Raw genomic sequence first — 12,397 nt, 5'->3', positions numbered from 1 at the left:
CACCTGCCCAGCACCGAGCCCAGGATCTGGGAGAGAGACCATCTGCATCTCTCTCCATCAGATCCAGAGGCACTTCCTCTAGGACTGGTACCCAGTCCTAGTGATGGGCACCATGCATCCCATCCAGATGATGATGGCCACTCTCAAGACACACAATTCAGGGACTTCCCTGGTGGTCCAGTGGCTAAGAATCTACCTTGCAATGCAGGGAACGAAGGTTCAATCCCTGGTCGAGGAACTAAGATCCCATATGCCTCAGGACAGCTAAGCCTACATGATGCAATGAAAACCCAACTCAGCCAAATAAATGTGTGTTTGTAAATATATGTCCACAACTCACAGTGGACAGGACAAAGGGAAAAACTATTTTTTAAAAAAATCCCATTTGGAGAGAAGAAGGGGACGACAGAGGGTGAGATGGCTGGATGGCATCACTGACACGATGGACGTGAGTTTGGGTGAACTCCGGGAGCTGGTGATGGACAGGGAGACCTGGCGTGCTGCAGTCCATGGGGTCGCAAAGAGCTGGACACGACTGAGCAACTGGACTGAACTGAACTGGAAAGGAGAAAACAGAAAGAACACACAGTGGTCCTGGTCCACAGCATCCTCTGCGCTGGACAGGAAGTATTAAGGACTGGCAGCCAGAGAGGTTCTTGGTCAGCCAATACGCGTGGCCCCCAGAATCCAAGGTGCCCCTGTCAGCCCACCTGTGGTATCCACGTGCTTGCATGATCCCATTCCCTGAGTGTGGGCTGGACCAGGTAACTCCCTTCTGACCAACAGAATGGAGTGGAGGACATGAGCTGGTGATTCCCACCTTGCCAGCAGACTCTCCCCCTTGCTAGCTTTGAGGATGCAAGCTGCCATGTTGGGAGCTGCCATACGGGGGAGACCCCGATGGGGAGGAGCTGTGGGCAGCTTCTGGCTAACGGGCAGCAACAGCCCAACAGTCTGCAAGGAACTCAGTCCCATCAACACCTGTGGCAGCTTGAAAGCCGGTCATTCCCCAGCTGAGCCTTCAGATGAGACACCTCCAGAGACCACTTCCAGATGGCCCCACAGGATGAGCTGGTGCTGCCTGGTTTGGGCAAGGCTGCCCTCTGAACACCTTCAGGGCGTTTGGTTTCTTTGCTCTCAGTCAGTTCCATGAGCTGGAAACCAGAAGCAGATTCTTCTGAGTTGAGTCATGCTCCTTGAATCCAAACCCAGGTCCACAATGTTCTAGCCCTCCGGCACTGTCCCAAGACTCAGCCAGCCCTCTGGCCTCAGCTGAGTGGCCTCCGTGAGACCTCAGAGCCCCGAGGAGCCGAGCTGACCTGCCTCCCGTGACAGAACATGGGGCTCCCACACAGTCAACCCCCAGGATGCCCAGAAAGGTCCCCTAAAACCACACATCTCCAGCTGACAGGCGGTAGAACTCAGACTTGAAAACAAGGTCCTAGAGGGCAGGCCCCATGCACCTTCTCCCCAACCCCGCCCTCCACACAGAGAGCGCTGGGCGAGCCCATCAACCAGAGCATCTCCACGCGGACGTAATGGGCTCTCTCCACGCTCTCAGCCGACAAGGGCCCTCTTCCTTCCACAGCCCCACCCTAACCGCCCCCACCCCCACCAAGGGACTGGCTGGTACCCTGAGGTCGCTGTGGCCGTCCCAAACAGCCTTCAGGAAGGGGAGCGTGGCCGGGATGGTGGAGGAGATGGGTGACCCCCCTCATAGGTCTTCATGGGCCCCCAGACAGGGAGCCGGGGAGGCCACGCCCAGCCAGGCCCATTAGCCCCCAGACAGCTCTTCTGCAGGCCACCCTCTGGGTGGGGCAGGTGCTCTTCCTGCATTTATGCCTCAAGCTCCCCTTCCTGCTTCTCGGAGGGAGCTGGGAGAAGGTTCTCCTGAGGCCCCAGAAGCCAGGCGCCTCTGAGGCCGGGACTGGGGCAGCGGAGGACGGTTCAGAGCATCCCTGCTGAGCCAGGACGGGGGAGGCAGGCCCTGGGGGCTGGGCCCAAGGGGTGCGGCTGAGACCCCAAGCACGGGAGCGAGGAGGGGGCCGCCACCTTTCCTGGAAGACTGAACACCACGGCTGGAGCAGGTGAGAGGCCCCTGGTTTCCCCTCTCTGGGTGGAGGCAGGACAGGCTGCCCCTCTGAGCCCTCATCTTCTAAATAAAATGACTTCATGAAGCCTCCCTTCAAAATATTTAAACAGGTGATGGGTTCTTTTTTTTTTTTTTTTTAATATGACGGTTCTTACCACTCTCCAGGGTGTCCCATCAATGGTAATGGCAAAATCAGGACAAAGATGAGGCCAGCAGGTGCTGGCGAAACCCGACTTAAAGAGAAGACAGACAATTAATTTTTGAACAATCAGCTTATGAAACAGCCGGGTAGTGTATTAGGCACTAGAAAGAACCCTTCAAGGATACAATCACACAGCAAACAGTATTACCTGGGGTAAGGACGGGGCAACACCTTATTTTTTCTTTACCATTTGAATCTTTAAAAGTAAGCCTGCTTTCGTATCTAATCTATGCAATTTTAAAAAAAATGTTTAAAGTTCAGTGAGAAATAGACAATGTCATAACAGTTGTGGGAAATAACACATTTCCGTAAGTCTTCCATGGAAGAGACAAAAATTCAAATGAGGCTCTCAAGGACAGGAAGACGACAGCTAACTCGGTAGATTTTGTGCTTTATTTTATTTAAGTTTTGGTCTCGCTGCACGCCATGCAGGGTCATAGTTTGCTGGTCAGGGATCGAACCCATGCGTCTCGCAGTGGAAGCTCAGAGTCTTAACCACTGGACCGTTCTCTGTTTTAAACCGTCATCCATCAATAAGCCGTGAGTGAGTATTTACCCCTGCGGGCACTGTGTTGGGGACCAGAAGCCTGTGGAGAGGGGTCAAGTCAGACCAAGGCCAACCTGGGGGGGTACACCTGCTGTACTAGAGTGTGAGGCCGGGCGGGGGCACGGTGGACGAGGGTGTCCAGGCAGCACACAGCGTGGCACTGAGCCTGGGGGTCACTCCCCATTTACTGAGCTCACGCTGCGTGCCGGGATCTGACTCAGGGGCAACCAAGACACAAACCTGCCCCCGTGGGAGGAGAAGCCACGCACGGACGCCGCCCGGTCCGTTTGCGAGCCGCGTGTGTGTGCTGTTTCCTTTTATTGGGAGGTAGTCACAGTTCAGCATTCCCTTTCACTGGGGCATGAGTCTGCTCATCTGCCGTAACCAAGCACCTCAAACAGAGGGCACGAAGGAACATCTCTATTTTCTAGCCGTTCTGGGGGCTGGAAGTCTGAGATCAAGATGCCAGCCAGTTGGGTGCTTGGTGAGAGCTCTCTTCCTGACTTGCAGATAGCACACTGCTGCTGTGTCCTATGTGGCATGGGGGGCGGCGGGGGGGCGGGGGGGTAGCGAGGGAGAGAAAGAAAGCGAGAAAGAGGAGGGGAGGGGGCAAGGGAGGGAGACAGAACTCTGGCATCGCTTCTTAAAAGGACATGAGTCACGGGACTTCCCTGGTTAAGTGGTTAAGACTCTGCGCTCCCAGTGCAGGGGAGCAGATTTAATTCATGGTCGGGGAACTAAGATCCCACATGCCGAGTGGTGCAGCCAAAAAGCAAAGTTGATCTTTTATTCAAAAGGACACCAACTTTACCGGATTGAGGCCCCGCCCTTGCGGTCTCCTTTGACCTTTCCCTGGTGGCTCAGAGGTTAAAGTGTCTGCCTGCAATGCGGGAGACTTGGGTTCAATTCCTGGGTCGGGAAGATACCCTGGAGAAGGAAATGGCAGCCCACTCCAGTATTCTTGCCTGGAGAACCACATGGATGGAGGAGCCTGGTGGGCTATAGTCCGCAGGGTCGCAAAGAGTCGGACACGACTGAGCGACTTCACTTTCACTTCACTTTCACCTCCTCAAAGGTCCAGCTCCAAACACAGTCACGAGTTTGAGGGAGACACAACTCAGTCTGTATTCAGTGGGAATAAGGGCCCCTCCTCTCTTCAAACTGGTAGCTCAGAGGATAAAGCGTCTGCCTGCAATGCAGGAGACCCGGGTTCGATCCCTGGGTTGGGAAGATCTCCTGGAGAAGGAAATGGCAACCCACTCCAGTATTCCTGCCTGGAGAATCCCATGGACAGAGGAGCCTGGTGGGCTACAGTCCACAGGGTCACAATCCCTCTACTTTCCCTCAGCCTCAGTATTTGACCTCCCTTCTAGTTTCACTAAAGGGCTTCCCAGCTGGCTCAGTGGATAAAGGGGGCTGAGCAGAGACAGTGAGGGAGACCTGGGCTCGATCCCTGGATTCGGAAGATCCCCAGGAGATGGAAGTGGCAATCCACTCCAGTACTCTTGGCTGGGAAATCCCATGGACAGAGGAGCCTGGCGGGCTGCAGTCCATGGGGTCACTAAAGAGTCAGACACAACTTAGAGACTAGACCACCAGCGCCACTTTCACTGAAAAAGAGCAACGGCTTCTTCCCATCTTGTGTCCTGCCCATGGCCAGAGTCTCTGCTTCTCTCTGGGCTGACGCCCCAGTTCCCAGCCAGGCCAGGCCAGCCCCGGGCAGTGCCCAGTCCCATGGCCTCTCACCTCCCCCAGGAGCCCTCCTGCAGCTTTCCTGACCATCAGCGCCCCCTGCCACTGCCCCCTGCCTGCTGAATCACTCCCATCCACACACAACCAAGCAGTAATATCTTTTTTTTTTTTTAATAGATACAACCTCTGCCTCTGGATCTCATTTCTCCACCTTCCCCCCGACCCCCGGCCTCACCCAATAGGACAAACTCCTTCAGAAGGTCACTCGCACTCCCTGGGCCCACAGCAGGCTCGTAGGTGCACCTGGGGGTCTCTGGGGGCTGAGTGCTGCCCCCGGGAGGGGTTTTCTGGGATCAGCAGTCCCTCCCAACCCTGCTCAATCCAGCCCTTCCTCCTGCTCTGTTAGCTGTGAGTTCTAAGCTCCTGGGTCACCGCTGTCACCGACTCTGGGACAGCCAGCCCACTGGAAGCTGCGTTCTCCTTGCTGACCTTGCCTTGCCCTCAGAGCCTCCTCCCAGGAGGGCAGCAGGTCTGTCTTCTTGTCCCCGCACCCTCAGCAGCTCTGCCCCGTCTGCGATCCATCAGCATTTGCAGAGTGGGTACCCGACAGTTAGGAAGGAGCAGGTGCTGAGGGTCCCTGACCCGGATCAGGCAGGGGAAGTTGAGTGGGGAGCCCAACCAGGGAAGCCCAATAGCACATATATAGGTGAATACACATACACGTAGCAAACACATGTAATAGCGTGTATACAGATAGACAAAGTAAAGATGCACCCTGATGCACCCTGTGTGCGTCTCCCCACCCCCCTCCCGGCTCAGCAGCGGGGATGATGTGGTCCTCGGAGAGCAGCCCAACCCAGCTCACATAGTGCGGCTTTAAAGAATGTGTGTTCACGGAGTCATGCCGGTGGCCACCCGGCGGCAGCACCCTAGGCTGGTGGCACGGAGGAGGGGTCCCACGGGCTGGGAAGGGGCCGGGGAGAGGGATCCGAGCCCCCTTCACCTGGCCTCTCCCAGCTGCCCCTTGGACCTCAGAACCTCCCAGCCCCTCCCGCGCTCCAAGTCCCCATCTCGTTAGTCAGCCCGTCCCACCACCACGCCCGGCGGTCGGCGGTCGGGGGCAGCCGTCTGACTGCATTTTCCCCTCTGCCAATAGACTGTGCGTTCTGTGAGGATGGGCTCTGTCCGCCAGAGTCATCGCTGCAGACGGGCTCTGCTTGTGCGCTTGTGTACACTTAGACACACGTTTGTGCGTATGGTGTGCGTGTGCACATGTGCTGTCTGTGTCTATGTCCATGTTTACCTATGTATCTTTACTCTGTCTATCTGTATACACGCTGTTACATGTGTTTGCTATGTGTGTGTGTATTCGCCTATATATGTGCTATTGGGCTTCCCCGGAGGCTCAGATGGTAAGAATCTGCCTACAACGCAGAAGACCTGCATCCTGGATCTCTGGATCAGGAAGATCCCCTGGAGAAGGGACTGGCTACCCACTCCAGTATTCTTGCCTGAAGAACTCCATGGACAAAGGACCCTGGTGGGCTACAGTCCGTGGGGTCACAAAGAGTTGGACACGGCGGAGCGACTAAGACGTCACACTTCCATATGTGCTATTATACGTGTATATGTACTGTGTTTATATATGTATTTAGAGAGAGAGAGAGAGCTTCCTTTGTAGCTCAGTCAGCAGGAGACCTGGGTTCCACTCCTGGTTCGGGAAGATCCCCTGGAGAAGGAAATGGCAACCCACTCCAGTATTCTTGCCTGGAAAATCCCACGGACAGAGGAGCCTGGCAGGTTACATGCAGCCTATGGGGTCGCGAGAGTCGGACACGACTGAGGGATGAAGCACACACATATCATACATGTGTAAACTGTGTGTGTTATGTGTAGGGATAGGTTTTGTGTGCATATACACGTATATATGCTATTGCATATGTGTAGTACACAGTATAGATTCGATAAATGTTATTTAAACTTGTGTTGAACCCAAAGGAAAGACTTCTGACTGTAGCCACAGGGAATCTGTGGAGGTTGGTGTCTGTGTGATAGGTGCCGTTCGCTCACTCTGGATACAAAGAAACCTGGGAGAAAACATAATCCCCTCCCTCTTGCCCAAATAGAATACAGAGCTGAAAGATGAAGGACAGGAAAGGAAATCTCCAGGTGCCCCAGGAAGCTTGCAGCTAGGGCCGGTGCCCAGGATGCATCAGGTGGATAGAGGCTCTGGGGGCACAGGTTAGGTGTGGCTGGGGCAGGGAAAGGGAGAGGGGCTAAGGGTCAGCCTTGGAGCTGCATAAGTGGAAGAACCTGATCAGGAGACCTCCATGAGGCCAGAACCTGGGAGGACACTGCTGCTTAACGAAAGCAGAGTTGACCCAGATGCGATCAGCACCTTCTTGCTGCCTGAGGTTCAGCAGGGGGCAGGCAGTGAGTGAGACCGGGCACCAATTTGAGTAACCAAGCCCCAATTCTACTCCCATTTACAGGAGTAGAATCTGAATTTACACCAAATCTCCAAGCCAAGAAATCCAACAAAAACCAGATCTTGGACCAGAGAAATCCTCTGCGAGCCCAACAGAAGCCAACGCCAAACATCTGGGCAGCAAAAGTTTGGCCGCCTAGGGGGTCTCCCACGAGAAGTCACAGTATCCCTGTAGAAGAAAATTTGTAATTGCAAGCACATGCGGGATGGATAGGGAGACTAGGAAACATCATTTAAAAATGGTATCAGATCAAACAGACTTTCACACTGAAAAAGTAATACGGTTGCAGAGGGTCATTACGTAAAAGGTACAATTCCTCAGGATAATATAATAATCTTGGATTACATACGCCAAACAGTCCAAAATAGGTGAAGGAAAGAGAAACACAAGAGAACCACAATCATAATTGGTTAATATCTGTAGAAGATAGGTTAATTGGGCTGTCGATCACTTAATGCAATTTTGAAAGCTTTATCAAATGAGCACATAAAGTACTAAACCGAGTGAGCAAACAAAACAGCCACGCTGCCAAACGAGTCTCAACAAATATCTAATTACTGACCACATTATCAGACCATGACATCGGAGATCAATATCAAAAGACACTCAAAGTATGCGCCGTGTAATGCATTTCTAAATCATTCATGGAAGCTTGAATTTTAAATGTTTTAAATTGCAAAATACTTAGACGTTAACAACAATGAAATCACGACATAAGGCACGAAACATCTAAGGACCCACGTACTAGCATGTTTATAACCCTAAATATCCGTTAGCGAAAGAAGAATATTTGAAAATTGATAACCAAAGCATTCAACACAAGAAGCTGAAAAAAATCACGCGGTAAATCCAAAGAAAGTGGAGGAAATGAAAGGATAAACGAAGGGAATGGGGAGAAATGAAAGGACTCAGCTGATTTGCTTTTAAATAGTTTCCCTAAAACAAACCTCTGGCAAACTGTTAAAGAAAAGAAAAAAAAAAAAACAAGTCACTAATGTTAAATGATGAATAGAATCAAGGTTTTAAAAAATACTAAAAGATTACTATGCAAAGTATTATACCAATAAATGTGGAACCAGAGACTATGAACAATTTTCTAGAAAAATAACATAACTTACCCTAACTCAAGAAGAGCTTAAAAATCTAAATAAACCTAAAACGTTAAATAACTTGTAGTTGTATTTTTCTAAACCCATGTGTATCCACTAACACTCATATAAAATTCACCGGAGCAGATGGTTTTACCTTCTGCCAAATCTTCAAAGAAGGATAATCCTTACATGATACAAATTGTTCTGGAGGGTAGAGAAAAAGAGCTCTTTCTCCAAGTCATTTTATGAAGCCTGTATAATCTTACAGCTTTGAAATAAAAAACAGACAAGGATAGTACCAGAAGGGAAAATTATGGGCCAATTTTACTTATGAACATGGGTGAAAATTTTCTAAATAAAATCAGAGCACCAAGAGGGGAAAAAAATTAAAAAAAAAAAAAAAACAGAGCAAAGTAGAAATGGTTTATCCTAGAAATACAAGGACGAGTGAACACCAGGAAATATATCAATACATATTCACCACATAAATAGATAAGGGAGAAAAAAGAGAAAATTATTAAGTACATATCACAGAAAAAAAACTGTGATAAATTCCATCACTCATTTATTTAAAAAAAAAAAAACTTTTTAAAAACTAGAGAACTTTCTCACCTTGAAAAAAGATAGTACCAAAAACTTAGAGCAAACATCGTATCTAATGGAGAAACTTTAAACACATTCTCTGTAAGATTCAGTTCAGTTCAGTTCAGTTCAGTCGCTCAGTCGTGTCCGACTCTTTGCAACCCCATGAATCGCAGCACGCCAGGCCTCCCTGTTCATCACCAACTCCTGGAGTTCACTGAAACTCATGTCCACCGAGTCAGTGATGCCATCCAGCCATCTCATCCTCTGTCGTCCCCTTCTTCTCCTGCCCCCAATCCCTCCCAGCATCAGAGTCTTTTCCAATGAGTCAACTCTTCACATGAGGTGGACAAAGTACTGGAGTTTCAGCTTTAGCATCATTCCTTCCAAAGACATCCCAGGGCTGATCTCCTTCAGAATGGACTGGTTGGATCTCTTTGCAGTCCAGGGGACTCTCAAGAGTCTTGATTAGGAAGAAGTAAAGTGTGCCTGATTCCCGTCTTTGTTAAAGATAATACTAGCTATCTGGGCTACGCTATAAGATAAGAAAAATAAATTAGAGGTATGAGGAGAGATGCACAGACAATCAAAATACTCAACCAAGTGATAGGGGTGAGGACCTCAATGAGGTCATTTGTCTGATTAATAAAAATTAGTATCACCCCAGTTTCCTGCCTGGAGCTACTCTCTGGAAAGTAGTACAGGAAGTGGGGAAAACCAGGCCGAGCATGGTGGTGTCCCTGAGTTAAAGATACAGGAGTCAGACTTTGGGGAGATAGAAGTGGCTGGAATTTGTGAGATGGAGTACCAGAGAGAAGCAAACCAGCTACTTGGAGAAAGAACTCCAAAAGTCTGCAGAAGGTCCCCTCGAGTCCTTAGCTAAAATCTGGACTGTGGAGAGTAGACGAATCACCGTGAAACTGGCGGCTGTCAGGTGAGACTCTCGGGGATCACACAAAGCCAAGTATTCTTTAGTTTGTTGTTGTTGTTTTCTCTATCAAAAGCAGTGTTTATTTTTTTCCCCAAACTTTATAAACTTTTTATTCTGTATTGGGGTATAACTGATTAACATTGTTATGGCGGTTTCAGGTGGACAGCGAAGAGACTCAGCTAGCCACGTACACTTCAAAAACAATGACAGTGTGTTGATGTTGTAGAAACAGACGAACCAGTGATAGAGAACAGAGAGCTCAAAAACAGTCCCACTGGTAAGCAGGGATATCCTAGAAACATACTGCTGAGTGAAAAAAAAAAAAAAAAAAAACACCAGCACGGATTCTAAATCACAGCATTTGTGACAATGAAAAATACTTGTGGGAAGCCACTTGTTCCGAAAGATAGTCAGATGTCCAAGGATGTAGATTAAACAGGTTAGAACAGATGCGAGCTGGGGCAGGGGAGGGGAGGGTGGACTGAAGGGAGAAACAGAAATAAATAAAGGATTGTATTTGTTTTTCAGTGGCTGGATGATCCTGGTGTGCCATAAAGCCAGCATGTAATTAAACTATTCTTTGCACCTGAGGTCCAGTTTAAAAAAAATTTTAGTTCACAGAATTTGAAGATTATGTGTGGAAAAAAAAACCGACTATCAATAGATGTAGAAAAGCCTTTGATAAAAGTCAATTTATCTCTTCATGATGAAAAGGAACCTAAACTCAAGATAGAAGAGACCCTTTTAGCTTGACAAAAGGCATCTCTAATAACTCTAAGTCTGCAGTGGTGGACTAGCCGGCAGATCCAGGCAGGGTGGGAGCCACGGGGAGCAATTGTAGTCTGTTGCAGAAAGAAAATCGGGGTAGGGGGCTCTAAGCAATGCAAAATCTCACCCTGGTCCATCTCCCTTCCACAGGATGAACGATACTCTGCTCCAGGCCCCGGCCCCGGTAGAGAGCAGTCCTCACCCTGGTCCATCTCCCTTCCACAGGATGAACGATACTCTGCTCCGGGCCCCGGCCCCGGTAGAGAGCAGTCCCAAGGCGGAGGAGCTGGGCACGGCCCACTGGGTGCTGAGTGCAATGGTCCTGTTCACCTGTGTGGGTGGCTTTGTGGGCAATGGCCTGGTGGTCTGGTTGCTGGGCTCCCAGGGGCAGAGGAGCCCTTTCAGTGTCTACGTCCTCCACTTGGGCGTGGCGGACCTCCTCTTCCTCCTCTGCATGGCCTCCAAGGTCATCCTGAATTGCTTCCAGCTGGACAGCACAGGCCACATGGCCCTAGAGATAGTGAGCAGGGGGAAATACTTCACCTACATGGCCGGCCTGAGCCTGCTGACCGCCATCAGCACGCAGCGCTGCCTCTCCGTCCTCTTTCCCATCTGGTACAAGTGTCGCCGGCCCCAGCACCTGTCGGCCGTGGTGTGCGCCCTGCTCTGGGCGCTGTCCCTCCTGCTGAACACGCTGGCCGCGTTCTTCTGCAGTTATTTCTTGGGCTGGGACAAGCTGCTGTGCTTCAGGATGGACTTGGTCATCAGCATCCTCCTCATGGGGGTCTTCACGCCCCTGATGGCCGGGTCCGGCCTCATCCTCTGTGTTCGGGTGCAGAGGAGTTCCACCGCGACCCACCGGCCCCCCACGCGGCTGTACGTAACCATCCTGGTCTGCGTCTTGGTGTTCCTCGTCTTCGCCCTGCCCCTCGGCATCCATTGGTTCCTCATCTCCTGGTTGGACCTGCCCCAGCAGACGAAGACTCTCTTCAGCCTACTTGCCCGCCTCTCCTCGGCGGTGAACAGCAGCGCTAACCCGGTCATCTACTTCCTGGTGGGCAGGCGGAAGAGCCGGGGTCTGCGGGAGCCCCTGGGGGCCGTGCTGCGCAGGGCGCTGAGGGAGGAGCCGGAGCTGGAGGGGAGGGAGACGCCCTCCTCCACCACCACCACTGACCCGGGGGTCTAAGGGCTCCGGACCCTGGACACCAGCCTGCCTGGCTGGCTGGCGGTTGGGAGCCCAGAAGGCTGTTTGCATCTCATCCTGTGGGGATCTCTCATCTTTTGGCATCTCATCTCTTTCCCACCCTCCAAGCCTCCCCACTGACTGTCCTGTCCAAGACCTCACGATGCGACTCAGTTGGGAAGATGAAGTAATGTTGTTGTTGTTGTTGTTCAGGGAGGATCTTCTGATCAGAAGGCAGGTGGAAGCTTTCAGCCCAGGTCTGTCTGATCCTATTTATCTAAACGGCCTCTACAGGTAGGTAGCCTACCTCCCATTGGGTGAGAAGGTCCCTTCTCCCAGCCTCCTCCCTCCAAGAGGGCATCTTAGTACAGGAAGTAGGATGTAATTCTTGTGACTTCGCGCCCCTCGCTGGTCCTTGGGCATGTGCAGCTGGCCGCAGGGTGATGCCCCTGGCCCACCTCCCGCCAGGTTTCCAGCTGACTCCCTCTATTCCTGCAGGCTGCAGCCCATCAACTGAATCACCACTGCTGACCGCCGGTCATGAAGTGGCTCTGTCCTCCATGTGGCCAGCACCTGACCGCTGGCCTTTGTCTTTTCGTCACCTTGCCTCTTCGGCGAGTCTGATTGCTTTCCTCCATGAGGCCGCACTGGAGCTGGAGAGCCCCTGCCTGGCCTCATGGGAGTTGAGGGTACAGTTGTTGAGGGGACTGTGCTCCAGGAAGGGGGAGGCATAGCTGCCTCCCAGAGCCCCATGCGCCCAGTTAAGGAAAGTCTGTACCCTGATTGCACCCTTCAACTTTGGCCCCTTTTTGGGGCCAAA

The 12,397-nt window shown here is 51.4% G+C and overlaps 1 protein-coding gene across 1 annotated transcript; it reads left to right on the top strand.

The window, feature by feature from the left end:
- Positions 1–10,620: 10,620 nt before the first annotated feature.
- Positions 10,621–11,580, top strand: LOC101115243 (mas-related G-protein coupled receptor member D). The gene has a single exon (XM_004019945.4). The coding sequence runs from the start codon at positions 10,621–10,623 to the stop codon at positions 11,578–11,580; it is 960 nt and encodes a 319-aa protein (XP_004019994.4).
- The last annotated feature ends 817 nt before the right edge of the window (positions 11,581–12,397 follow it).

Source organism: Ovis aries, chromosome 21 (genome assembly GCF_016772045.2).
Source record: "Ovis aries strain OAR_USU_Benz2616 breed Rambouillet chromosome 21, ARS-UI_Ramb_v3.0, whole genome shotgun sequence".
Taxonomy (NCBI): domain Eukaryota; kingdom Metazoa; phylum Chordata; class Mammalia; order Artiodactyla; family Bovidae; genus Ovis; species Ovis aries.
This window is presented reverse-complemented; position numbering and strand designations above follow the sequence as displayed.

Excerpts from the sequence above, each read along its gene's own strand:
- LOC101115243 (XM_004019945.4), top strand. The coding sequence starts at position 10,621 with ATGAACGATACTCTGCTCCGGGCCCCGGCCCCGGTAGAGAGCAGTCCC.